We start from the raw sequence: 27,646 nt of genomic DNA on the forward strand, positions 1-27,646 counted from the left end.
TCCTGTGGGTCATGATGTAAAATCCATGGTTTTCTCTGTGGACTCAAAATACACTTCCACATAAATGTACTTGTTGTTCCAAACTTTTCCTTTTAAGGTATTGTTTCACAGCGAAACATAACTTGTTTTTGGCTCAGACATGGTTGGGTGTTGGTTAAACAGCCTTCTCACATACTGACTAACACACCTCTATGTTTCTCCAGCCTATAAATGAGATCTGAGCTCAACTCGACTGTGCAGAAACCTGCAGAGCAGCAGCAGCATCAGCAGCAGCAGCATCAGCAGCAGCATCAGCAGCAGCATCAGCAGCAGCATCAGCAGCAGCATCAGCAGCAACAGCATCGCCCTCCTCATACCCACCCAGGAGTTTCCTGTCCTCACCAGGTAATGACAAATATATTAATGCTCTTTGCATCAGTAAAAAATGAACAATGCAATGGAAAACAAGAGCATTCAGAGAGCGCCTGAACTTTTTACATTTTGATCCACTAGATCCACAAGACTTTCTGGATCTGCATACCGGCTTGTAGTTATTACCATCTTTAAATAAATCATAAATTTAAATTGCAGCCAAATCTGTAATCTGAATAAGATCTGGATGAAAATTTGATAGAGGTATTTTTTTTCAATGGAACATAGATGATCACCGACATATCAATAAAAAGTCTGATTGATCTGTCAAACACTGTTGACAGGCAGTTTCTACCAAAAGGACAAACATAACCTCCTGGCAGCATGTCACAAAGTATAAAACAGTAGCTTATTTAATGATTTGCAAAAGTAATGAATCGCAGCATCAAATCCCTGCTGGACTGTTTCAGCAAAACTTTAACAATTCAATTCAAAAATATAAAAGTTATATCAAAGTCATGCACATGTCCTGAACTAAAGCGTTAATACAATACAAATACAGACCAGTTACCATTTTTCACCGGTGCTTGAGATATAGAGATATATTTTATTTTCCTGGCTGTTGGATTGAAACTTTGCAGAGATGCACTGTCTGTACTTGTGGGGAGGGGCTCTGAAGCGGAGAGGACACGCCTTGGTACATCACCTGACTTTATGCCAACACACACACTATTATTAACTACACTGGTATAACAGGTTAAGGGAAAAAGGTGTACATTCTGTTCTGGGGAAGAACAAAACAAAACATGAAGCAGTGCATTACTGATAAAATGCAATTAGAGTCAATTTATGTGGAGAATAAAGTGGTAGAATGACAATAATGATGTGAGAAGGAGAAGCTCATTTTCCCTTCTATCTTCTATCTATAAATGCAAAAAAATCCCAAACCAAAAGAGGTTCATATAGAATGGACACTGAGTCAAACTGCTACTTTTAAAGTATTAGATAGAACACCTGGAGACGCCAGGTGTGCTCGACGTGAGACAGAGAAGTGACGTCGAGCATCTTTTGTATGCGTCCAACATGGTGGCTACTGGAGAGCAGCTGTCTTTCAATTCACTTTCATTTTTAATGACGTTCTTAGATTGTTGTTTGTCGTAAGACACCATTACTAGAAAACTACAACAAGCACGTATGCACGATAAAGGACTGTCTTATCTTGGCTTATCACTCAGATCTCTGGCTCAGCAAGTGTTGAGTCTACAAAATGTCCATGAATAAATTAAAATGGTTAAGAATTTAAATATATACTATTTTATAATCATGTAAGACAAAGAAAATGTCTGTTTCTTGTTCTTTGTGTGACTCTTCCTTAGGCCCTGAGCACTATGGCATACCACAAACAGTTTGAGAATGCAGGAAAGACACCCGGTCTGCAGGTGTGGCGGGTGGAAAAAATGGATTTGAAAGCCATCCCTAAGGAACTCCACGGAGAGTTCTTCAGTGGAGACTCTTACATCGTGCTCTACACCTCCGAGACTCTTTCCCACAACATTCATACATGGAGTGGTATTTCGTTTAGGTTTTTTTGCTGACATCTCAAAGCATTCTGAGCCTCATGAAAAAGTTTGTCCCTCTTGTTTTACCACTGTTCATGTGTTCTACCACAGGTGAGGATACCTCTGTGGATGAGAAGGGGGGTGCTGCCCTCTTCATGGTTCAGCTGGATTGCTTCTTTGGTGGCAAACCAAAACAATACGCTGAGTTTCAAAATGAAGAATCTCTCACCTTCATGAATTACTTCAAGCCTGGAGTCAGATACAAGGTGAATGCATGTTGTTTTCATGGCACATGGCACACACATGGCACATTGGCAACAGTGCCATGTTGCCAATCTGCAAGACCAAACTGGAATGCAGACTGACAACAGTCTGCATTCCAGTGTGGGTCTTTCTGTGTGGAGTCTGTATGTTCTCCCTGTGTGTGGGTTCACAAGAGAAGCTGATACAGCTGCACAAAACAGACACACACACACATTGTATTCTTGTATCAAGTTGAGATACTGATCTACATTCAGAAGCTGTTTTGGGAAATAATAAAGATTATTAAAGGGACAGTTCAGATTTTTGAATATTAAGACCCAGGAAAAGAGTGGATGCAACGTGGTTAAATCATTTAATGAGGCTCCGGTTCGGAGCGCTCGCCCCGGTCCGGAGCCGAGAAAAAGTTCTGAGAGAGTGCGCACACACACACACACAGTGCACATAAACACACACACACACACAAACTATCCTACATCCGATGACTGGAAGAGCCAAACAATAAAAAACAGCTTGACGCTCTGAAAGCTATCCTTTAACCTACCATGTTTACAAGTGTAATCATAATCATTATCATAAATTGGACTGTTTGTGGATGAAATGTTAATATATTATCAGTTTTAAAAAGGATAAAGCAATAGAACAATAAAATAAGTAAGTTCAAATAATCTAACCCTGCACAAGAAGGCCAATTTGTCTTGGGATGAGGGTTAAGGTTAAGACTGGATTTTTAAGGTTGGATTGCATTTATCATTTCCGTCATTAAATGTACTAAAACCATAAAATTAACCCAGCATATATTTTTTTCAACATTTGATGCTAATTGTGTGTGTTTCCATAAGAAAGGACATCATTTTTTACATAAGAAAGTATTAAATGCAAGCTAAGTTTGCAACCTGGATTAATAATCAACTGAACTAAACTGGACTGGCTGTTTTAGGGTCATGTGCTGTACTGTTTCTTAAATAAAGGACTGACTTCCACCATGAAAAACTATGTAAAACCACAATTCCATTCAGTTCATGAAAAGCTAAACACTAGCTGTCGAATTAATTGTAAAATACAATACAAGGGTTGAGTGGATTCAGGCTCAAAACTTGGCAAGAAAGGAAATTGGCTCAAACTAACCCTTTGAAATTGATAAACTACATAAGTGTAGGTTGATAATAATTGAACCAACGTGTCTTTGTTGCTGTCACAGAAAGGTGGCGTTGCCTCAGGGTTCCAACATGTGGTGACCAATGAGAGTATTGTAGAGCGCTTGCTGCATGTTAAAGGTCGCCGTAACATCAGAGCCAGAGAGGTGGACCTGAACTGGGGCAGCTTCAACAGTGGAGACTGCTTCCTCATTGACCTGGGAACGGTAACTACACAGCAGATACACTTTATAGCACTTGGCCTGGATACCAACAGTACCTTTCACAAGGTTTGATTGAAACTTATCTTATTTCCCTCTGCTTCTCACTGCAAAATACCAGGATATCTACCACTGGAGTGGAAGTAAAAGCAATCTCTTCGAGGCCCTGAAAGCCACTGAGGTGGCCAAGGAGATACAGGGCAATGAACGATGTGGCCGTTGTAAAATACACAGGATAGAGGAAGGCTCTGAGCCAGAAGCGGTCATTAAAGTGAGATGATTACTTAAGAAAACGGGTTGCACTGTTGGGTGAATTTGTAAATGTATCTGACGCGGTGTAATAAGTCTGTATTTGTGTTTTTGTATAGCTGCTTGGACCAAAGCCTGAACTCCCAGAAAGCTCTTGTGATGTTGCTGTTGATGTTAAGAATAGAGAGATTGCTGCTCTCTATTTGGTAAATATTAACATATTATATCTATATACTGATAACGCTGAGCTCCTCCCACCAGATGGGAATAGACAGAAACATGTGCCCTTTGATTTTCTTTAGGTTGCTTTGCACCGTAGGCAGACGTTGCTAATGCTGGAATAGCAACCTTTCCACTCCCCTCCACATTGTGTGAACTCAATTGGCAATGATTTTAATCTACATTCATTTCATCGATTTATTTAAAAAAGTTATGCACTACAGCTTTCGTCAGAGCTTTAACCACCAAACACATGTTGCATTGCAGGTTTTTTCAAAAGAACCACTATGAATACACTTTGCAGGGAGATGATAACTGTAGATTTTCTCTCTAGATATCTGATGCTGCTGGCTCCATGAAGACAGCTGTAGTGGGTGAAAAAAACCCATTCAAACAAAAGATGCTCTCCAACAGTGATTGCTACATCTTGGATAATTTTGGAAATCACAAGTTATTTGTCTGGAAAGGTGTGGTTTTTTTTATCTATTCCCATCAGGCTGCACTAAAGACTTTTACTGAAGTCTCTAACCTCTGCACCACACTTCCCAATCTGCAGGTAAGAACGCAAATATGGATGAGCGTAAAGCAGCGCTGAGTGCTGCAAACAAGTTCATCAAAGACAAGGGTTACCCCTCAACTACTCAGGTAATGTTGCAATGCAGTTAAAGTTGTACCAGTTCTCCCTATCATCTTACTCTTTACAAGTGTACTTATGAAGTCCATGTTGGACTTGCACAGGTCCTAATCATGCCAGACGGTGGTGAGGATGCCCTCTTTAAGCAGTTCTTCGTCAACTGGATAGATAAATACGAGACTACAGGCCCGTGCCAAACCTTCAGCATGGGTCGCATTTGGGGGAAGGTGATCCCCTATGATCCCTCCACGGTACATGAGAACAAGGACATGGCTGCCCAGCATGGTATGGTGGATAATGGCTCTGGAAAAGTCCAGGTAAGTTTTGGTTACACTACACTTCTGCTGTTCAGTCAATACTGCACAATTCTAATGTGCATGTGTAGATCTGACAGTTGTGGGTGTCATAGATTTGGCGTGTGGAAGGAGGGAACAAAGTACCTTTGGACCAATCCAGTTACGGACAGTTCTTTGGAGGTGACTGTTACGTGGTGTTGTACACATACTCCACTGGAGGCAAAGAGAAGAATATCATCTACACCTGGTGGGTATGACATACCTTACTATCGAGTAGATAGATCTTCCCGGCACCAGCTTCCTCACAGTTGACATTAGAGAGGCAGGGTGCAACCTGAGTGACATATGGCTTTGCTGTGTTCAGGAAAGGAGAGAAGTGTACCAAGGGTGAATTCCCTGCTTCCTTGATTAAAGATTGCTTCGATGGAGTTGCTACACGGGTGAGACATTCTACTTCTCTGTAAGAACTAGGTCACCATTTTTAGAAGAGTGTTGATGTGACCATCTAATTAGCTTAGCCTGGAGTTATGAGTTTGCGCTGCAATTCTTTAAAAAAACATATTCATTCTACGGCAGATATGCCATCCCCACCGTCCACACTACCCAGTTTGAAAATACTGCTGGCTTTGCTTATTGCTTAATGTAACCAGCACGCTAACTAGTGCATGCCCCTTGACCTGCTTTCTTCTTGTGTGTGTGTGTGTGTGTGTGTGTGTGTGATCCCAGTGAGATGTGCTGAAGCCGCTCAAGTGTGTTATGAGGACTGTTCACCTGGTGTGTCTTTGTTCATGTGGAGGCTTCAAGCAGCAGAAGATGCCACTGCTGCCTTGTCTTTCTGACTCATGTCTGGTTTATACTCCCCAGCCTTGCTTATCCTAATAACCAGCATTGCATGCCTTGCTCAAATGGTTCAGTTTCCTTTAGGGTTGAGGATTGAATTGTTATATTCATTTACTACTTATCATCTTTTTGTATTTAGATTGCTTTGATTTGTTTTTGGAGTATTTTGAGGTTGTTTGTTTATAGTTATCTTTGCTTCAGTGATTTATCTGAATCTGTTTCTGTTTGCATTATATTTACTTTTGTAGTATTTTCATTCAATTTATTTTCAATATATTCCTTAGAGTTATTTGGTTTTAACACTGGCTCTCAGACTGTTTTTCGTGTGTATCTATTTGAACGTGATACTGAGCACCCCACTTTTTTTGTATGTGTGGCAGCAATACGCTTCCGTAGGTATGAAAGGCGGATACCTTTCCATAGTTTTATTGATGTGATTGTCCTTTTTTTGGGTGTATATTGAGGTATTTATTCAGCATTTTAGGCCATGCGCTGCAATGCCTTCAGTGACACTTAACTGTGGTTCCTCAAACAGGTTTTGATGCTACTTTTTTATTAATAATAACATTCAATTATTTATAAGGTTTTATATTTTATCCCTTATTTGTGTGATCCTCTAGTGTGAGGAAGCTAATGTTAAAGATTAATTCCTGAAAGTTTGTCTTTGGGTGTCCTTTGAGTACCAGACCTTATTTACCTTGGCTACATTAAGTCAAAAAACTACATTTGAGTAGTGACAGATAGTGGTTCTTGTCTGCCAGAACTCAATAATCAGCTGTGATCAAAAATGACTTGCAATGCTCTCTACATGACATGTAGGCTGATCTGCTGTTGTGTCTCTGCAGGTCTGTGTCAGTCAGGGCCAAGAACCAGCTCATCTTGTGAGCATCTTCAAGAAGCCTCTGGTCATCCACCTGAGTGGATGCAAGGGTGGCGAGAACAAGCCTGCCAGCAACCAGCGGCTCTTCCACATCCGCCTGAGCTCCACCAAAGCCACCCGGGCTGTTGAGGTCAGTGTCCTTTATTACATATACAACAAACTGACACAATATAATAAATAATTCACACCATTTCTCTTTTTCTTTCTGTTTCACTGATCCAGGTGAAGCCCACTGCCTCCTCTCTGAACTCTAATGACGTGTTTGTGCTGAAGTCACCCAAGTCCATGTTCACATGGGTGGGAAAAGCAGGAACTCCAGAACAGGAGGAGGCAGCTAAATATGTTGTCACTCTGCTTGGAGGAACTGCCACTCGCGTGGCAGAGAGCAAGGAGCCAGGTGAGTGCTGGTTCAAAACCGTCATCTGTGCGGCATCATCTGTGGATAATAGTTCCTTTGGAAAAGTCATTTGTTCTCGTCATCAGATGATTTCTGGAAAGCACTGGGTGGAAATAAAGAATACCAGACTTCACTGAGCCGGCAGGAAACAGTCAAGCCTCCTCGACTGTTTGGTTGTTCAAACAAGACTGGCAGTCTGACCGTAAGTATTTCAATGAATAGTTCAGGGTGTTTGTGTGAGGTACAGACACAAAGTCTGATTGAGAACATGGCTGCTAGGGAAACCAGCTCTTATCCTCTTAACCAAGCCTCACCTATTAAAATCTGTGGTCCTAATCTTAAATCTACATTAATCTTAAAACTATATTTGACACTTAAATCCCTCTTAAGCAGCGGTCTCTGCTTGGAAACTGAATTGTGTGTTGCTTTTTTAACTGTTTATATTGCACTACAGTCCACAGAGGAAATCAGAAATTTCCAGTCCACACACAGGAGTTGTTAATCCAGAGAGTCAGGGCAGAGTCCGTGTTGACTATGTTTCAGGATCTCATAGAACCACACCTAAAATAAACCCTTTACTAACTTTTCTTAAATAACGCCATATACTGCCACACTGCAAATTATGTTCTGCTCATTTTTAGAGAGATGAGGTGTCAGGCAATTTCACACAGCAGGATCTGGCAACTGATGATGTCATGTTACTGGACACCTGGCATCAGGTATGGCATTGGTTTTCTTTGTATTGATTTTAAGGATTTATTTTTTGTACTAATAGTTATTTAAACTTTGCTTTTCAAATGGTCAGCATTATCATGTTTTTATTTTAAGCCTTGACATTTGAATGTATGCATTGGCATTTTAAAAGCACATGAAAATAAAGTTTTTGAATCTTGAATCTTAATGAGTTTCAGTTTTAATATCTTCCCGAAATGCCATTTGTTTTTTTTCTCCCACCAGCTCTTCCTCTGGATTGGAAGGGATGCCAATGAGATTGAGAAAACTGGATCACTGAAAATTGGTAATAAAAACAGAATAATTAGAGATGGGGAGAAAATGCAGAAGACGTTTTTCCTTCACAAGTATTCTGTATTTTTTTCCCTTTTCAGCCAAAGAATACATAGATACGGACCCCTCTGGCCGTTGCAGGATCCCCATCAACATCATGAAACAGGGGGAGGAGCCTCGCTCCTTCACTGGCTGGTTCCATAACTGGGACGAAAAGATGTGGAGCAAGGACATTAACCAGCGCATAAATGACCTCATCAAAAACTAGAAAAGCACAGCTGCAGTCACTTTTCGCAGTTAAAAAGATTGAAACCTTCCTAAAGCCTTTTGCAGGATGTGGTGTGCTTGGAAATCCAAAGTGTGGTGTTGGTGGAGGTTCAGCTTGGACATACATTAAGCATTAAAAGATATTCCATTCTCTAATGCTAGGTTAGTTATTTAACTAACACAAGAGGGTCAGACTAAAATAACACAACACAGAATCAAAGATATACTCAATCAAATTGCTCGAAATGTGTTATGGCTTCTTAATACATTTAAACAATAAATTGATAAATGAAAAAAGGCTCAACTTTGTCTTTATACGTTGTTATGGCACGAAGACAATTGTAAAAAAAAATGTAAAGGTTTGAAAAACCAAATGAAATAATGGAACAATTTTTTTCTATGCCTTTTTTTGTTTTACATAAAATGATCCTTTTTACAGCCTTCATTTAGACGATTTTGATTTGAGAACTGACTTTCATGAAATGCATATTTGCATTTGAAAACTATCTGATTCCATTATTTTTTTTCCTTCATACAAAACATGTGCTTTCCTTGTCAAGTCGTTTATCATACTTGTCACATCAATAAACTTGTTATGATTAGCCTAAATCACAGGTTTTAAACTCCCAGCCCCCCAATCGATTACAAATGACCCGTCACTTGATATCCAGTTATTATAAAACATGGCCTGTGACTTCCTCTTCCTTATAAACACAGCACATGTGACCAAGGCACAGCAGTCAGCGAGGTGACAGACTATAGATGGAATATAATCCTTAATTTATAATACTAAGGCTGCAACGATTAATCGATTATTAATCGATGAATAAATGAATCCCTAACTATTTTAATAATCAATGAATCAGTGTTTTATATATATATATATATATATATATATATATATTTAACTAAAACAACATTTAACAAATAAATGATTAAAACTATAATTTCACGTTGTGGACAAATCAAGACTTTTGAGAACATCATCATTTCCAGGTTTGGCAAACATTAATCAACAAATCTTCTTAACATTTTCTGCCATTTTATGGACCAAATAACAAATGGCTCATTGACCCCTACGTTATTTGAGTTTGACACCCCTGGCCTAAATCCTCATTATGGCAACAACACCCAGTGCATAACATGCTGGATGTTAATCTCCAGGCCATGTGTACACAGTGTTTGCTGAGTTGCTAACCTGTGGATTAAGTCATGGGCTTTATTGCCACATCCACAACACTTTCAGCTGTCTCTCAGTCAGTCCTCATTCACTCCCTGCTGCTGGAACTCCAAGAGAAACACCAGAACGAGGCACAATGAATCAGAAGGTGGTTCTCATCACTGGCTGCTCCTCTGGAATTGGTCTTGCCCTGGCTGCCCGCATTGCGAAAGATGAGAAGAAGAGGTTCATGGGTAAAAAAAAGGCTTGTTAAGACAATGACTTGAAAACGGTAGCTCAGTTAGAAAACCACTGCATTAAACTGCTTTTGTTTGTCACAGTCTACGCTACCATGAGGAACCTGGGTAAAGGTGAGGCTTTGGTTGAGGCAGCAGGTCGGACTCTGGGCAGGACGTTGGAGATCAAACAGCTGGATGTTTGTGATGAGGTCTCCATCAAAGCCTGCGTGGACAGTTTGCCTGAGCGCAGGGTGGACATTCTCAGTACGTCCACAACATTTGGTCCAGTGTGTTTTAGAAAAACTTCATAACTACAACTTTTAAAAGTGATAGTTCAGGTTTTTTGAGGTGTGGTTGTATCACTTACTAGCTGATGCAGACTTCCTTTGTGAACCCTCTGCCAGGAACTAGGCTGAGAGAGAGGCTTGCTCTCAGTGAAAACATGGCTGCCAGTGGGGACACACCAGTATATTGGCTACATGTGAGAAATGTAATACAATATGTAATATACTGTAAGTCATAAAATGACCTCACTATGGCATCAGAGATTAAGGAAAGGTACTGGCTTCATTGATAATGGTGCAGCTAAGTGATTCATGCTTAAACATCTCATTGTAGCCTGCAAGCTCTTAGATGTTTTGAGTTTTTGTATTTTTTTTGGTCTGTTGCGTTTACCACGCCCTCTATAATTCACCCTGTAGCACTTCAGACACAGTGAGCTGCAGCTATGGGTTGGCAATAGTGAACATTACCAAACCTAAATAAAAGCCCCACTACCCCTGTCTCGACCAGAGGAGAAGAAAAATGAGGGTCGGCAGTGGCGATGCGTTAAAATATAGATGGATAAAATTGTCTTTCATACACTTTGTTGGTGAATATTCAACATACTGTATATGGGGATTTACTGTACATTATAGAGCTCCAAACGTCACATGACCAAGTTTGCTCACAGCACCATCATGGTAGTCAAAAAATGAACAAGACACTACTGGAATCAGCCCATCAGAGTTCACTGCGCACTTTAAACCCACAGAGGTTGACCAATATAGCGCACAACTTGATAGCGTGAACATACCTTATCCTTTTAATGCCCCCGCCTGGCTTGCTATTGACGAGTTTGGAAACAGTGTGAGAGGACATTATTCCAGACCTGCAATATTGTGACATCTTCAACTTCCTGTGTAACTTCCTGTCATCTTACTTCGGAGAGTCACAGAAAGTTTACAAGAGCCTGGAGTCAACTCCGGAGTCTACTGGCTAGAAATGGCATTGTCGCTCAGGCATGTGTCATGTTAGTGTAACGTTAGCGTAAGTTAGCGTTAGTGTAAATATGTTGTAAATTATTGCTGTGTTAACGTTGCTGTGCAGACGCATATGTAAGTGTCCAAGAGTCCAAGACTTAACCAAGAAATCCATTGCTTTTCGGTTCCCATCTCTCCGGCTTCTTCTGCTCACTGTGAGCACGTTTCCAGGGTTCCAGGGTGTAGCTACCCCACGTTTTGCCCTTAGTCAGCTGGGATTGGCTGCAGCTCCCTGTGACGCTCATGTGCGTTATACATACGTTTGTGTCAGTTTGTAAATGGCTGATATTCCACAGCAAAGTCCATAAAGAAAATCAGACATTTTAATATCATGCCACACAGCAGCTCTTAAGCCACTGCTGTCTCTAACAGTAAATTCAAATGAATTTTGTGAAAAGTGACAGAAACATAACAAATGAGGCAGCTGTAGACCAGCAGCTCCAGTGTCCCTTGGAGCTAAAATTGCTGATTTGCTCTATGGACTTTTTATTTTAGTTTACACCTGTAATGGCTATTAAACACATAGATAATGTGACAAAAATGTACTTAAGATTTTCAAGAGTTGAACAGACCTTTTTCAGTTGTACCTCATACAACCACACCGTTTAAAAACTCAGGACTATCCCTTTTCTGAATAATCTGTTGATGTTTCCATCACATAGTCATTTTCCTGCTGTTGATGCCCTGATGACACTTGTTCTTGCCGTGCTTGGCTTCCTCTAACAGTCAGTAATGCTGGAATGGGTCTGATTGGACCTATCGAGTGTCAGTCCATTGATGAGATGAAGACTGTCATGGACACCAATTTCTTCGGGCTTGTGCGGTTGCTAAAGGAGATACTGCCTGACATGAAGAGGAGGAAAAAAGGCCACATTGTGGTCATTAGCAGCGTCATGGGCATTCAGGGTGAGGAAGGTGCCACCTCTTCATCATTCAGAGAGAAAACCCTACTTGTCTTAATTGTGTCTTTCTCTGTTTCAGGAATTTTATTCAATGACGTCTATGCAGCATCCAAGTTTGCAGTGGAGGGCTTCTGTGAAAGTTTAGCTGTACAAGCCCTGAGATTTAACCTCAAGTGAGATACAGATACAATAGTTTAGTTCTTTGTGTCTGGCTTTCTAATCCTTGGTTCCTGTTTTATTTTGTAGTAATTCCTTGTTTTACTTCCTGTGCTGTCTTCCCTCCCGATCGTCTGCCCCGCCCTAATATGATTAATCTGTGTCTTATTAGTTTCACCTGTGTTCAATTATTATAGTTTATTTATTATATAGTGTATTTAGTCTCTGTGCTACTGTGTCTTTATTGTTTCAATTCACTGTGTTGATATTTTAGTTGTGCTATGTTCAGGTCTGTTTTCCTGATCCTTGTGTTTTCAGCTGTTTCTCTGTTTTGACTTTATTCCATCCCCTCCTGCTTCATATTGACTTTTTACATGTTTTGCTACTTGTATTTGGGTCCTAAATGTGGACACTGTGACATTTTCTGTTGTTTTTTTAATTAAATAATCTGGAGAGAAGAGGAATGAAGGTTAGCACGAGCAGATCAGAATACCAGTGTGTGAATGACTGACAGTGAGACAGGTGGTACGGTGATAATGCAAGGAGTAGAGGTAGTGAAATTGGATGAGTTGAAATACCTGGGGTCAACCATCCAAAGCAATCGGACAGTGCACAAGAGAGGTGAAGAGAGTGCAGGAAGGCTGGATACGAGTGTCAGGGGTGATATGTCATAGAAGGACAGCAGCAAAAGTGAATGGTAAGTTCTACAAGATGGTAAACCTGCTATGATGTGTGACTTGGAGACAGTGGCACCGTCTTAAAGACAAGAGGCAGACCTGAAGATGCTGAGATTTTAATAGGGAGGATGGACAGGATTGGAAATGAGCATATTTGAGGGACTGCTCAGGTCGAATGGTTTGGAAATAACCTGAGAGTCTAGGTTGAGATGGTTTGATCACCTGCAGAGGAGGGGCAGTAATCATACTAGACAGAGGATGTTGAAGATGGAGCTGCTGGGCAGGAGGAAAAGAGGAGGACCACAGAGAAAGGTCCTGGTTATGAAGGAGGAAACAAGGGATAGTACATGATGTACTGTGGTGACCCCTAAATGTAGAAGCCAAAGAAGAATTTTAAGACTTTTTTCTTTCTTTTGCCCTTCATTAACCCTGCATTTGGGTCCTAACCTTTGTAAACCACAAGATGGTTTTATATGGTGTATATTCTCCTTTTTTCATTTTGCACTGGCTAAATCATAAATACCTGCAAACCAGTGCTTGTCACTACCTGAAACATCTACCCAGTCAGATTGCACAACCTCACCTACCACCAAAATATGCCATAGTTAACCACAACACACCCTGGTTTCAGGCACGTCTTAACACAATGTGAGTGCTGTTGCACACAGAAAATAACATTGTAGGGCGGTTTCAAACAGGTCGTGGAAACTGGGCCATGCATTTTTACATTGTGTTATAATGGACGGCCCTGTTGCATTTTTATATTTGTATGCTGCTCTTAAATGGGTTATTCAGATTGTTTAAAGTTTGCTAACATGGCTGCCTGGGGGGACACAGGGAAAAATAGAATTGAGCCACTAAGATTCACAGTATTCTAAGAAGATGTTTGCAACTTGATCTTGTCATGAGAAGCTGTTTCCAACTGAAAACTGAAGTATGCAAACAGCCCACTGTGTTGCACGGTCCATAGGGAACTCCAGCGATGTTACATCTCACACAGATGTTGATCCACTGCTGCCTCCAAGTTCAAATATGTTTTTTCCTGACTTTGATTCTTGAAATCCTTTTATCGGATTAACCTCAGTGACACAAACTTATCAAATGAGCTCTTATGTCTCCATAAGCTATGCCGATTTACTCTGTGAACTGTGGTGAGAGAGATAGGGGTTTAGAAACTTCAGTTTCCAGATAGAAAAGGCTCTTTAATACCAGGACAAAGTAGTGGACATGTTCTTAAGATATCATAGACCAAATTGTGAGTAGGTGTAGCCGAGTACAGGATGATGTCACAGGGGCTACACATTTAATGAGTTGTTCTGCAAAAGTACTAAAGTATTTTAGATTCACAATCGCTGCACAGCGTTGTCCACTTCCATCTTATGCACTCTCATTCTCAAATGCACTCCCACGAGATTTCCCTGTGTAGCAATACTGACACCTACTGATGATCTACAGGTGCTGCTGAATAACAGTGACTTTGATGAGAATTATAATTATATAGAACCCTTTCTACTGAAAATTAAAACATGACTTATTTTGCGCCACATAGACTTTATCAGAAGAGCCTTCTCTTTACTGGATAAAGTATTTTTTCCTTGTGTCCCGACAGACATGTTTTGGTTAGAGCATGTGGATTTACAACCTCATACAACCACAATTCAAAAATACTATGTCTCTAAGTTTCTGTTTGGGCATGATATAATTCTGTTAGTAATGCACTTCTCCTTTCTTTCTTTCTTTCTTTCTTTCTTTCTTTCTTTCTTTCTTTCTTTCTTCAGTATCAGCTTGATAGAACCAGGTCCGGTGATAACAGAGTTTGAGCGTAAGGTCTACGAGGAGGGAATGAAGACTGACCTTAGCAAAGCTGACAAAGTGACCGCCGACATGTTCATAAATATCTACTTGAAGAACTACAGTCAAATCTTTGATACCCTCGGACAGACTCCAGAGGATATAGCAGAGGTAAAGTACAACTCATCTATAAACCAAAAACTAGTGACTCTCCTAACACCAAATCACAAATGTAAGATTTGCTCTTGGGTTTCTCCCACAGTTGTTTTGTTACTACTGAGGTAACGTACATTTATTCACAAACCAATGATATTGGTATACTCTGAAACAGGGCTTCTAATGTACAAACAATCATGTCTTCAGACCAGGTACAGTAGCCTATGTTATACAATTTAATACACATGATTATGACGTTTTACTTTTCAAGTTATTGGAAACGAAAACTAACCAAAAAAACCACAACATAATAACGATAATGCTTTATTTTGCATTTTCAACCTGGCTTATAAAACCTATGCACACTGTTTGAATCACTTTAATAATACGGCCTGACAAACAGCAAGATCAAACACAGTAGATGACCAGCAAACAGTTTACACTTACTAGTTGAACAGTAACAGGACCAGGTTGCCCTCGGTCGAGATGGCCTACCTGCTGTAACTGGCTGATAAGTACAGAGCAATTAAAGGGACACGTCAGACAGTCATTCATGGCACCATTCTGCCACATACAACAACACAATGTCGGATATCGACCTTCAAAGATATCCAAGATCTTTTTGATGGTACATCAAATACACCAGAGTGAATGGCACCTCTGTCAAAGCCTGTCAAAGTCCAAGGTTTCCCTGAAAATGTGCCTGAAAGTTTGGGACATACCTGCTTGCAACTAGGGACTTTTAAGATTACCAGGAAGTCTAGAGGGGCGGGGCTGTGTGCGGAAGCATGCTGATTGGTGGAACACAGTTTGCAGCTACTTCAGTGTTTCCAATCTAGCTATATTTAGTAAGTATTAAGACCAGCGTAGTGACTCTTTTAACGTGAAAGCACATATCGTTCTAAATGTCTTTGCACACACAAATTATGATGCACCCTCCCATGCACATCAAGCGTGATGCAAAGCAACTAATAAATTATGAGGGGAAAAATTGCATCATCTGATTCCGGTAATAACACGATTATTTTGGTACTATTCCTAATGAAAACACAAACAAACAAGTGCTGCTGTATAGTAGCACATATTTGTAGCAAACTGTTCTACTCGATGGAAACACAGCTTTTGCCTACACTTTTGCAAAGCCCCTATATCTTGTTCTGTTTTATTTTTACAAATGTGTGAATACATTTTTCCTTTGTTGTGCTATCTTTTCCATTTTCAGCACACTTGGAAGATCATCACAATGGACGATCCGCCTTTTCGTCATCAGACAAACACTCTTTACACTCCTATGACCACACTCAAATATGCTGACCCCAATGGCGACCTCCCTATTGACACGTTTTACAAAATGGTCTTTGAACATGACAAGGTTTTCAACACCAGTCTGAACTTCATCAAACTTCTGCGCTGGAGAAGTCGAAAAAGCTTTACTCTGGAAAAGACGGAAAAGGACAACTGATGGAGAGTTCATACTATCGCAGACACATTTGTCCTTATTGATTCAATTTCTTTGGCATCTTATCGAAAATAAAAAGATGTGACAATGAATCTGTTTGTGTCTCTAAGGTCACGGTCAATACCTACAAGGGGTGTAACACAAACCGATACAAATTGATTATCTGTTATAAAAAGTAAAAGAAAAATATACATCAATATTTATCCTGTATCTATATAAATGCCCTATGAACCGATCAATGGATGTTGTGAATCAGTTTGATGAAGCTGCTGTTGAAGGGATACCTGGAGACTTAGGGGGCCAGAACAACAAACAGATGTATGTATACAAGAGACATGGTTAAAACCTGAACTCAAACGTGAAATTAGAGAGTTCCACAGAGGTGGAGGCAGTGGAGGGGGGTGTGTAATGTTTGTGAAACAAGGTATACTGCAGTGGCGAACCGTGAGCACTACAGCTGGGCCTTCACCTCAGCCATCATTGCAGAGAGAATAAATCATCGTGGAAAAAAAGCAACAGTATGATGAATTGAAAGCGTTAAAAAACTGCAATTCTTTAATTAACCATGACAAGGATGTAAACAAATAGACCATAACATCAACCACATTCTCGGCAACAAGATACATTCTCAACATCAACTTCATAAAACTGGAGACCATTGTGTGGTAACATAGTTGAAATTAAATAAACATACTCAGCGCAAACACAACCAAAAACTGGAAATATAAAATGAGGTCACCCGGTGATGCTGCTGACACAGACGCTTATTTCATCACCATGGACAGCGCTATGAAATCACGGCTAGATAAGTCGAATTAAAGGCAATTTGCGCTGGAAATTTTACAGACAACCGCCGCAATAAATAGAAATTACTGAATGTCCACATCACTTGAAATAATAATCAAGGTTCCTCATTTATGCACCAGCACTATTTATGATCAACAATTTTGTCCCCACCACTTTTTAAAAGTTTCATCTGGCTTCGCCCTGCACAGGCATAGTTCACCATTTTTCGGGTCCTATCGCGCGCTCACGCTCCACCTGGAGTCCAGGATCTCACCTCGGCCGGCGACCAGTCCTCCACTCTGATGCTCTCGCCGTGCACCTGGTAATGCCCCCTTACTATGAGGTCTAAAGTGCTAAAGTGGCCATCAGGCCCAGGAAATAGGGCTACGTTGCTGTCACGGGTGATGTAGGGACTGGGGCCATGTACCTTCCATGTACCTTTTCAAATGTAAACAGTGAAGGAAGGGGTTCAGTTCAACGTTAGTAAAGTTAATGTTGGCTTTAAAATAACATAGCTAACAGTTAACGTTACATCAGTGCAATTTTACAGAATAAATTAGACTTATTTTTAGATGAAACTACAAGTTACGTGGAAGATCCTGCCAATTTTTTCCAATTTTTTATGTTGTCTTCCTTTAGTCACCCGTTTGTTCCTCTGAATAAGATGAAACTCTCCATGATTGATCATCAGTATGGTTTTGAAGGCTAACGTTAAACTTCCAAGTGCAACACACGAAGAAGACAGTAACTTCCAGTTGACACAAATTGGACAAATTAAATATCAAAATCAAAATCTTTCCGTGGCCTGTTATTTAATTTCCTATTTTTTATCTGAGCAATAAATCGAAAGTACAAAAAATGACCCGTTATTTGTTTTTTGGTATCAGATTCATAAACGAATAAGGAAATAACAAACCGTTTTTCATTTTTCAATTTTGGAATCTGAATTGAATATGAAAAGAATGATACACGGATTGATGAAGTACCCGGCACTTTTCAAACAACACTCAAGCTATGGTTACTGTCCCCGACACTTTTATAAACAAAGTGACGCCCTTGATGTGTCTTACAACATAGACCTACCTTACATGAAAACGAAATCCATTCGTCGGTCTTTCCTTGTGAAATGGGCGATGGCAGCGTCATAAAGTTTGCCCTTTGACTTGAGCTCCAAAAGAAGTCCTTTCTCTATGGACATCAGTACCAAAGCTCCCAGGCGATCCTGTCCAGTACTGTTTCTGGCGTGGGTCTTGATGAGCTTCAGAGCCAAGTAAGACTGCTCCACAGGGGAGGTGGACACGGTGATGGTCAGCACCAGGCAGGTGAGGGGACACAGCTGCAGCATGCTCTCAGTCAGAAAGTGCAGCAGGTCTAATGGGCTCCTTCCCTTTAAAGTTTGCCAAAGTTTGAGTTCAATGTTGAGCCTGCGGAAGTCAAAGTGCAGCCCGTAGTTTTCACTGTGCAGCTGCTGGTGTGCTGGGCGCGCGTCTCAGACTAATAATCATTTTTGGTCTTGAAATGTCTTTCCACTTTCATAACCTTTTATTTTAATTCCAGTTCTGGAGTTGGACTTCCATTTTTTTATCATTTGAAGTTTTTCTGAGAAAGGCCGCCATGAAAAGGTCGATGCTATCAAGCTAGCCACAACATCGCTCTCGTCTCCCGCCGCCATTTTACTGTCTCTCAACCTCTCCCACCACTCTGGGGGGCGTGTCCTGTAGTGTGTCTGTGGTCTGCAGTTAGACCTGCACTGTTCGGACTTCACGAAGGTCGAGGATCTTTTGTTTCTGGCCCACTCACTTAAAATCAAACCGTGATTGGTCAATTTGCCCATCACTCTCTGAACCAAGACACATAGCTTGGTCTTCCCTGGGATACAAAGTCCTAACCAATTAATGACGATTATGACTGGATAACATGTTTCAAGACAGTAACCCTTTCATTGCTGATGGGAACTTGACACTAAACTTAACTTTAGAATATAGATGAGAGAAAATGTATTAAATGTCAGTCAGTCAGTCAGTCATCATCTACCGCTTTATCCTCAACCAGAGGGTCGCGGGGGGTGCTGTGCCAATCTCAGCTACATCGGGCGATAGGCGGGGTACACCCTGGACAGTTCGCCAGTCCATCGCAGGGCCACACACAGATAGAGACAAACAACCATTCACTCTCACACTCACTCCTATGGTCAATTTGGAGTGTCCAATTTACCTATCCCCACATTGCATGTTTTTGGACTGTGGGAGGAAGCCGGAGTACCCGGAGAGAACCCACGCACACACGGGGAGAACATGCAAACTCCATGCAGAAAGGCCCTTGTTCCAACCGGGTCTTCTCGCTGCAAGGCGAGAGTGCTAACCACTACACCACCCCTGTATTAAATGTGACCCTGTGACCCTGTATTAAATGTATTGTCAGTCAGTCAGTCATCATCTACCGCTTTATCCTCTGCCAGAGGGTCGCGGGGGGTGCTGTGCCAATCTCAGCTACATCGGGCGATAGGCGGGGTACACCCTGGACAGATCGCCAGTCCATCGCAGGGCCACACACAGATAGAGACAAACAACCATTCACTCTCACACTCACTCCTATGGTCAATTTAGAGTGTTCAATTTACCTATCCCCACATTGCATGTTTTTGGACTGTGGGAGGAAGCCGGAGTACCCGTAGAGAACCCACGCACACACGGGGAGAACATGCAAACTCCATGCAGAAAGGCCCTTGTTCCAACCGGGGCTCGAACCCGGGTCTTCTCGCTGCAAGGCGAGAGTGCTAACCACTACACCACCGTGTGGCCCTGTATTAAATGTCAGTCATCATCTACCGCTTTATCCTCAACCAGAGGGTCGCGAGGGGTGCTGTGCCAATCTCAGCTACATCGGGCGATAGGCAGGGTACACCCTGGACAGTTCGCCAGTCCATCGCAGGGCCACACACAGATAGAGACAAACAACCATTCACTCTCACACTCACTCCTATGGTCAATTTGGAGTGTCCAATTTACCTATCCCCACATTGCATGTTTTTGGACTGTGGGAGGAAGCCGGAGTACCCGGAGAGAACCCACGCACACACGGGGAGAACATGCAAACTCCATGCAGAAAGGCCCTTGTTCCAACCGGGGCTCGAACCCGGGTCTTCTCGCTGCAAGGCGAGAGTGCTAACCACTACACCACCGTGTGGCCCCCTGTATTAAATGTATTGTATTAAATTAAATGACATAGATTTTTTAAATATACATATACAGCATTTAATACTCATATTTTTTGGTCCAGAATTATTTTTGGACCTTCTCTGAAGACGTAGAAGGCCCTGAAGGTTCCCCACTGTAGGCATGTACATGTATGCATATATATATATATATATATGTATTTATATTATTATTATTATTACTTTGTATTTATTTACATATATATTGCAGTTATAGTACATTATATATATATTATAATATAATAATAGTACAAACACTGCTCGCATTAGACCACACATTAACCAGGCTCCCCATTCCTCCCTTCCACGTGCAATACTGATACTGTACACAAGTGCAATATACTTATACATATTTATACTGTAAATATCAAGTCCATTCTGTGTATATTCCACAAACTGTCTATAATGTACATTCTACATTCTATTTTGACTAATTTTTATAGTCTAAGTGTTAATATCTGTTATATTATAATTTTCTTTTTTGGTCATGCATGTTTATTATCTTTATCTTTACTGTCTGTGCTGCTGTAACAATGTAAATTTCCCCCTGCGGGACAAATAAAGGACTATCTTATCTTATCTTATTAACATTATGATCCACACTCCATACCAGATGGTGCCAACCGCCATAAAACCTCAAAAAAGAAAAAAAGAAAGAAGTTTTGTGGAAACTTTCCGTCCGTGATGCTGTGAATTAGTGTCATGTAATTCGCTTAGTGAACACTGACCGGCAGTAAACATTAGATGAGCAATTTCAGACGCCACGGTGACACACCACTTCCGACTCTAGTCAACGCTGTTTCCGGTTAATAAGTATGCTAACAAAGCTAAGGATGCCAACGTGTTAAGGGATTTTCGGTATCTTTGTATACATGTTCGTGTTCGACTAATTTGATCGATACCAGGGAGAGTAATTCCTCAGTCGTGTTCCTGCTTTATTATTAACCAGTCTTCTCTGTTTAACAAACAAACTGGCTTCACGCGGTAGTGTCTTCGCGTTGTTAGCTTAGCTTTAGCCATGCTCGCACTCTGCGCTCTCACTTGTCTTCTGGTTCGTTCGTTGGCGACAGAAACCACATTAACGAGCTAGCGCGGTTTTCTTCTGCATTTGCCTTTTTGTTTTTTCAGCAGTTCCATGACGTGTTTTCATTTCCTAGATTGTTATTCTTTCTGCCACATTCCAAGTGAGAGAAGAATTCGAGCCTCCTATTTTAACGCATACACTTAGCTGTTAGCTTAGCCTAGCTAGACACCCGGTTTTAGTTGGAGAACGTCGCTTTCGCTGGTTGACCGTTAAGTTTCAGTTCTCACCGCTTTGACCCCACAGGTGAACCCCGGTAGCCAAATAAGAACTGTGAATGTGTGTTTCACCGCTCCGCATAGAGTCGGAGTATTTCGTTTTAAACATTTCGTTGGTTTGTGGTCATTTTATCTGCCACGATGGCTTCCTCATCTGGAAACGACGACGATCTCACCATCCCCAGAGCAGCCATCAACAAGATGATCAAAGAAACTCTACCGAATGTGCGAGTAGCCAACGACGCACGGGAGCTGGTGGTGAACTGCTGCACGGAGTTCATCCACCTCATTTCCTCAGAAGCCAATGAAATATGCAACAAGTCGGACAAGAAGACTATTTCTCCCGAACACGTCATCAACGGTGAGTAGTGGTCTACAGACTTTGCATTTCAAGAAAATCTAGAGGATACGACGCAAAAGTGGGTGTGTCCCAGTGTCCACAACCCCTGAATACCCCTTTTGTTTTTAAAACCACGTAGGGTGTTAATCTAATTCACTTTCGCCACCTGTTTACCCACTGCAGCCCTGGAGAGTCTCGGTTTTGCATCATATATCACAGAGGTGAAAGACGTCCTGCAGGAGTGTAAAACTGTGGCTCTGAAGAGGAGGAAGGCCAGCTCGAGACTGGAGAATTTGGGCATCCCAGAGGAAGAGCTCCTCAGACAGCAACAGGAACTTTTTGCCAAGGTATGATCACACAATACACAACATATTCTAAATTTGCCAATGTGATACCAAGTATCAATATCGGTCTTGATACTGGTTAAATCACTGCATTGGATATTGTAATGATTAAAAGGTCTGTTACAATCTGAAAATCCTATGAAGGATTATTATCGCTCAGTGTTTAATATATTATTATCGCTCAGTGTTTAATTCATGCTTTCATGACATTCATGAAGGACTGTTTCTCTCTTAATGGTTTGTATTTATTTATATAGCTTTACAAGGATACCAAAATCCACTTCCTGTCAGTGTTCGGTTCATTCTCTCTCACCCGAGCTGTGATGTAGCTCTCAGTTTACAGGCAGAGATTGATTATGGTTGATTATGGCGCATCAAGCAGCTGTGCTTCTTTCTCTCACTTGTACTTGGCAATATCAACATAATTTGATACTGTTAAAAGTACAAAGTTTGATTCCTAACCATACTCTTCACGTGCTGAATTTGTCAAAAAGAGTCATGAGCCGGTCCATGTGAGGGCTGGAAGTCTGTACATTTAAATGGAATATGAAAATTCAGTGCCCACACTTAAAATGGGTTGATTGGTATTTATTTAAGGCCTGTTATTAAATGATTAATTTCACATTTTGAAATGTGTTGATCTAGATTAATCGTTATTAAAAGTTTGCTTTTCTTCTAATGACTAAATGAATGAGCAATCAGACAGTGTGAGTTTCAGACACCATTGTTTGATTGTATCTTTCTTTTTAAACAGAACTACACATAGAACTATGTGATTTCAAAGAGAATCAGGCCTTTCAAGTGTCAACCAGGTCATCCTAAAATAATGGCTGTCCTGTATGCAACAAGAACATGTGTTAACATCACAACAAAGAAATCCACATATGAACGTTCTTAGAAACTCACACATTTACATTTGTCATGACAAAATGAGAGAGTGAAAGTGAAAGCACAGTCAGTCAGCAGGGTATTCACCTACCAGCATATTACAGACACTATCTGTGTCTGTAGTGGTTAGTTTGCACTTACTTTCCACTCATTGCCGATGTGGAGGAATTACCTCTGCACAGGTCTCAGCAGTTAGTCGTGCATCTGTTTTTTTGACAGTCAAGACAAAGTCAAGACAAAGGGTCGCAACTTCCAGTCATTGTCAATAAATTGTTCCCTGACACCCAGGTAGTTGTCATATTGCATAAAACAACCCCTCTCCTCTCCATCTTCAGCTACCATGTCTCAGCTTCTTCTCTCTGAATGACTGCAGGCAAGTGACTCTTTCGTGCGGATAATTGCGCTGATCTCTTTTATGTCAGGTCAGCGCTCACCGGAAGAAAACAAACTTGCTTTTACTGCATTGAATTATTTTATAGTGTTAATCTCTGCTGTATTAATCACAATGATTAACGTGTTAACTTTGACAGCCCTCGTATTTTTGTAGGATTATATTTAAAGCTGAAATTCTTTATATTAAAACTAATCATGCAATGTAAAACAACACAAATATCTGTTTATGTTAGTCCTTTATTACCCTACATCTCAGATTCATTGATTACTAAATTAATCGTCAACACATTTTGTAATTTAGTGATCAGTTTGAATGTTTTTTGTTTTTTTTAATTAATTAAAAGAAGTTCTCAGGTATTTTTCAGCTTCTTGAATGTGAATATTTTCTGGTTTCGTTGCTTTTATGTACAGAGCCCCTCTGGTGACATAGGTGAAAAAATTATGAACTTGTGGCCACAATAGATATAGATATTTGCCCTTGCATATTGATGAGGCGCCCACCAGTGACACTTGGTCCTGTTAGTGTAACTGTTAGTAAAGATGGCGGACACTGTTTACATTATGGGAATGCAGTCCTGTCCCCCTACGAGTGGGTCTAAAAAGTGCGGAGTCAGCGCTGCAGTTTCAAGGTTCGGACCAAGTGTCACTGGTGGGCATGTAATGAAAACTCAGAAAAAACTTCCACTCAGGGGAAACTGAGGTTGGGAAGCACACTTTTTCAAAAATACTGCCCCTATTCTAGTAAAACAAAGCTAAATGCAAATTGGTGAAATATTGCTTTAATTTGACATCTTTTGTCTGACCACTGTGTCGTGTGTCCTTACAGGCGCGGCAGCAACAGGCAGAGTTAGCTCAGCAGGAGTGGATGCAGATGCAGCACGCTGCTCAACAGGCACAGATGGCTGCAGCATCTGCCAGTGCTGCCCAGCAGGCCAGTTCCTCTCAGGATGAAGACGAAGAAGACGACATGTGAGCCCAGGACGGCGTTCAACTCCATTCTTTTCTCTGGGACATCTTTGGCTCACACATCCTCCTCGTCGCTGTCGCTGTCACGGACAGAGACACAAGTATTTCACTGCTGGCAAACATCAGTGATATGTAGGAAATGGACAGTGAAGGGAATAATTAAGAGGGGGATTTTTAAAATGGCCACTCGTTCAGATACCTGAAAATGATTTGGATTGGCTGTTAATGTAATGATTAGGCTCATCTTCTGCCTCATATTTTCCATTTGCTTCAGTTTAATAATCATGATATGATTATGTTGTGAGTATTTTGGTGGGTGTGTTTTTGAAGGTGCTGAAGTCCGCTGTTGCCTGGGATACGTGTATGGATTTTGGTGATAATGCAGTGTTTGCTCGTGCGGGTACTGCACCAGGACACGGCTAACTCTCATTTTACAAGATCACTTTGGTGGTGTAGGACATTTTGTTTAGTAGAGATATTGATTCCTCATTTCTTTTGCTTTGACTGTCTTTTTTTTTCTTACTGAAAGGGTTCACTTCACCCTGGTCTAGGGATACGTGTTAAAGAGGACATTATATTTTTTATTAAGTGATAGTTGATAGTTTAAGTGATGTTCTCTGAAGTGTGGTTGTGTGAGGAAATGAAACATAGTCGGAGTGATTGTAAATATGGCTGCCAGTGGAGATCAGCTGCTTTTAGCCACTGAAAAGGCCAAGCCTATGAAATCTTACGAGTATGTTTGACACTTCCTACTTGGAAATTGAAGTTTGGAAACCTTGCAATTTCCCACACCAAAGAAAATCTGCATTTTTAACTTGTGGTCACACAGGAGCTGCTGGTGTAGTGCTGCCCTCATGTGGTATGTTTGTGTCACTACGGTAAACTCAAAGTCAAGCATCAGAGTCAGAAAGTAACACATTTGAACTTAATTTTGGATGCATTAGTGGATAAACAACCCCCGTGTGCTGTGATGTATTTTCACTGTGGATGTTGGTGTGAGAGGTTTACAAAAACACAAACTTCAGTTTAATTTCAGAAATGTCTGAGTAACGGTGAGATGAAGAGGTTAACATTTTTAAGTTTTAATGAGCTGAGCCTTTAATGATATTGCTGAACTGTAGTACGGTGGCTTACAGTGCATCTTGATACATGGGTCAATGATTTGGCTCACTCTGAAATGAGCTTTGAACTTCCCATCGTCCAGAAGAAGCTTCTGAATCACCTGATTATTCTCGAGCTCAAAGGACGGCATGTGTGCTTCCTGCCACGAGGGACGCTCGCCTCCGTCAACCACACTTCAAATAACATTAACTACCCCTTAAGTACAGAATGCAGTTGGCATTCTGCCTAATTTTTAGCTCAAGTTGAATATTTATGTTGCGTTGAACCGCCCACAGTATTGCTCTTGAACTGCAACTTTCAGGAACAGAACATTTTCATCTCACGGAGCCAAAGACAGAACGGACAGACTCCAGGTCAAGGATCTTGAAGTGGGGACTTTGTTGTAACAGTCTGAACTTCTTATTTCCCCCTCTGCTCGGGTGCAGTGTCAAACATTTCCATTGTGACTGTGCTCAGTTGTCGATGTACGGACGAGTAACTTGTGATACACTTACTTTAAAGTTGTATTCTTCGAGCAATAAAGAATTTGTTTTATAAAGGCAATTGTTTTTTTTCCCTCTCACTCTTAGAAATGATTTTAAACACAGTGTTCACACCTTTTGTTTTACCTGCACATGTCGGGTGTGATGTCTTCATGAGGAGAGCTGTGTGTGCACATGTGAGGAAGCAGGTAAATGAGCTACGACGAAGCACTTTTCACTTTTGTTTCTACTTAAAAAGTGACCTTGAAGAAGATTTGGGTTTTTTTTCCTTGCAGTTATTTCCACCTTGGTTAGAACCTTGCTGTAGAATTTATTTAGACTTTCTAATAATGCAAATAACCTGAAAAAACTGGAGACAAGTGATAAACCCATCGTGTCCAAAATGACTGAAGCTTGCAGTGTTGTCTATTTGCCCAAACTATTGCACAGTAAAATGCCTTTTGCATTTATCGAAATGTGCAAGGCTTTCTTTATAATTCTGCCTCATAGAATGCTTGCAGGGCCTTTTCTGGCATAAACGCTGACCTTATCAGGACCAGTAGTCCTCATGGAGAACAAAACCTGGTCCTAATGAGGCAGACCCTAATTTCCAAGGATCTGGATATTTTTTTTTTTTTGGGTTAAGATTTGAATTGTTCTTAGATTAAGGTTGGGATTAAGCATTGATTGATTACTGTTGAGGGTAGGGATTTGTTTAGGATGTCCAAATACAATTCAATGGCTGTCCTTCTGTCCTTGGTCTTCCTCCTCACAGGAGCTAGTGTCCCTTCTTCAAAACAGCTGCTGTCACTAATATCTCTTACAATTCTGGTAACCTGGTGCAGACCCAGATGACCTCAATAACCTCTGTCCCATCTCAAATCTCCCATTCATCTAAAAGATCCTTGGAAAAAACAGTTGCTACTCAACTCCACACTCGTCTTTCTCATAATGAAAAATCACCAATGACCTCCTTACAGGTAACTCGGGACTATTATCAATACTCATCCTGCTTGATCTGAGTCGATCATCTCCTGGACAGACTTTGCTCCATTGGCATCACACACATTTAAATCTTCAATACTCCAGCCGTACTCAGTCCATTCAGTTCAAATCATTTACGTCCAGATCCAGTCCCTGTCACCACAGGTGTGTCCCAGTCGAGCGCTTGCTTCCATAAACACTCCACCCACTTCCACTGCTACACGGATGACACCCGGCTCTCCCTGTCCACCAGAACCTTTCCTTCTTCCCTCTGTCCAGAGGATGCATTAAACCCAGATCCAATTCAAATGCACAATTATCACTGTTATGAGATCATATGAGCTAGAGTTTAACAGTAATGACACTTTTCCTCCACATGGTGTCAGTGTCACACAGTCCGTTAGGATTTCCCTCCATCCCTCTAATGCTTGTCTTCTGCTCTGTGATTGGATCAAATCAATAACACATTTATCTGGTTGTGCATATTAAATGATGGGATGCAGGAAGCAGCCCATGTTTGGAGCAGCCAGTCATGTCCCTCCATCACATCCAGTACATCTGCTCCTTTTTGAATTTTACTGGAATGTGGAGGGGATATTTATATGTGTGGTGGCAGTGGCACATGTTGCCCCGGAGGTTCACAATGAAACAAACCTCACAAAGGAAGGAATGAGTTGGGGTAGTATATTTTATA

At 41.0% G+C, this 27,646-nt stretch overlaps 3 protein-coding genes across 3 annotated transcripts; all 3 read left to right on the forward strand.

Moving 5' to 3' along the window:
- The first annotated feature begins 249 nt into the window (after positions 1–249).
- scinla (scinderin like a) lies at positions 250–8,607 on the forward strand. The gene is made up of 17 exons (XM_058637448.1): positions 250–384; positions 1,728–1,920; positions 2,022–2,176; positions 3,373–3,534; positions 3,650–3,799; positions 3,897–3,983; positions 4,331–4,463; positions 4,553–4,641; positions 4,735–4,947; positions 5,040–5,173; positions 5,291–5,366; positions 6,612–6,776; positions 6,869–7,043; positions 7,130–7,245; positions 7,685–7,762; positions 8,001–8,061; positions 8,150–8,607. The coding sequence occupies exons 2-17, from the start codon at positions 1,740–1,742 to the stop codon at positions 8,314–8,316; spliced, it is 2,142 nt and encodes a 713-aa protein (XP_058493431.1). The 5' UTR covers positions 250–384; positions 1,728–1,739; the 3' UTR covers positions 8,317–8,607.
- A 932-nt stretch (positions 8,608–9,539) lies between these two features.
- zgc:109982 (uncharacterized protein LOC553564 homolog) lies at positions 9,540–16,158 on the forward strand. Its single transcript, XM_058638685.1, has 6 exons — positions 9,540–9,728; positions 9,816–9,977; positions 11,741–11,920; positions 11,996–12,089; positions 14,528–14,711; positions 15,919–16,158. Exons 1-6 carry the CDS (start codon positions 9,632–9,634, stop codon positions 16,156–16,158), a joined length of 957 nt encoding a protein of 318 aa, XP_058494668.1. The 5' UTR covers positions 9,540–9,631.
- Positions 16,159–20,971: 4,813 nt separating this feature from the next.
- dr1 (down-regulator of transcription 1) lies at positions 20,972–26,050 on the forward strand. The gene is made up of 3 exons (XM_058638684.1): positions 20,972–21,815; positions 21,978–22,141; positions 24,246–26,050. Exons 1-3 carry the CDS (start codon positions 21,596–21,598, stop codon positions 24,390–24,392), a joined length of 531 nt encoding a protein of 176 aa, XP_058494667.1. The 5' UTR covers positions 20,972–21,595; the 3' UTR covers positions 24,393–26,050.
- Positions 26,051–27,646: the final 1,596 nt, after the last annotated feature.

This window comes from Solea solea, chromosome 9, assembly GCF_958295425.1.
Source record: "Solea solea chromosome 9, fSolSol10.1, whole genome shotgun sequence".
NCBI classification, from domain to species: domain Eukaryota; kingdom Metazoa; phylum Chordata; class Actinopteri; order Pleuronectiformes; family Soleidae; genus Solea; species Solea solea.

What these genes read in the sequence shown, in the direction of transcription:
- dr1 (XM_058638684.1), top strand. Translation starts at nt 21,596, where the DNA reads ATGGCTTCCTCATCTGGAAACGACGACGATCTCACCATCCCCAGAGCA. An exon ending in TCCCGAACACGTCATCAACG is followed by an intron (nt 21,816 to 21,977) that starts GTGAGTAGTGGT and finishes TACCCACTGCAG; the next exon opens with CCCTGGAGAGTCTCGGTTTT. An exon ending in AACAGGAACTTTTTGCCAAG is followed by an intron (nt 22,142 to 24,245) that starts GTATGATCACAC and finishes GTGTCCTTACAG; the next exon opens with GCGCGGCAGCAACAGGCAGA.
- scinla (XM_058637448.1), top strand. Translation starts at nt 1,740, where the DNA reads ATGGCATACCACAAACAGTTTGAGAATGCAGGAAAGACACCCGGTCTG. An exon ending in TCCTCATTGACCTGGGAACG is followed by an intron (nt 3,535 to 3,649) that starts GTAACTACACAG and finishes GCAAAATACCAG; the next exon opens with GATATCTACCACTGGAGTGG. An exon ending in ATGGCTCTGGAAAAGTCCAG is followed by an intron (nt 4,948 to 5,039) that starts GTAAGTTTTGGT and finishes TGGGTGTCATAG; the next exon opens with ATTTGGCGTGTGGAAGGAGG.
- zgc:109982 (XM_058638685.1), top strand. Translation starts at nt 9,632, where the DNA reads ATGAATCAGAAGGTGGTTCTCATCACTGGCTGCTCCTCTGGAATTGGT. An exon ending in GCGCAGGGTGGACATTCTCA is followed by an intron (nt 9,978 to 11,740) that starts GTACGTCCACAA and finishes TTCCTCTAACAG; the next exon opens with TCAGTAATGCTGGAATGGGT. An exon ending in CTCCAGAGGATATAGCAGAG is followed by an intron (nt 14,712 to 15,918) that starts GTAAAGTACAAC and finishes TTCCATTTTCAG; the next exon opens with CACACTTGGAAGATCATCAC.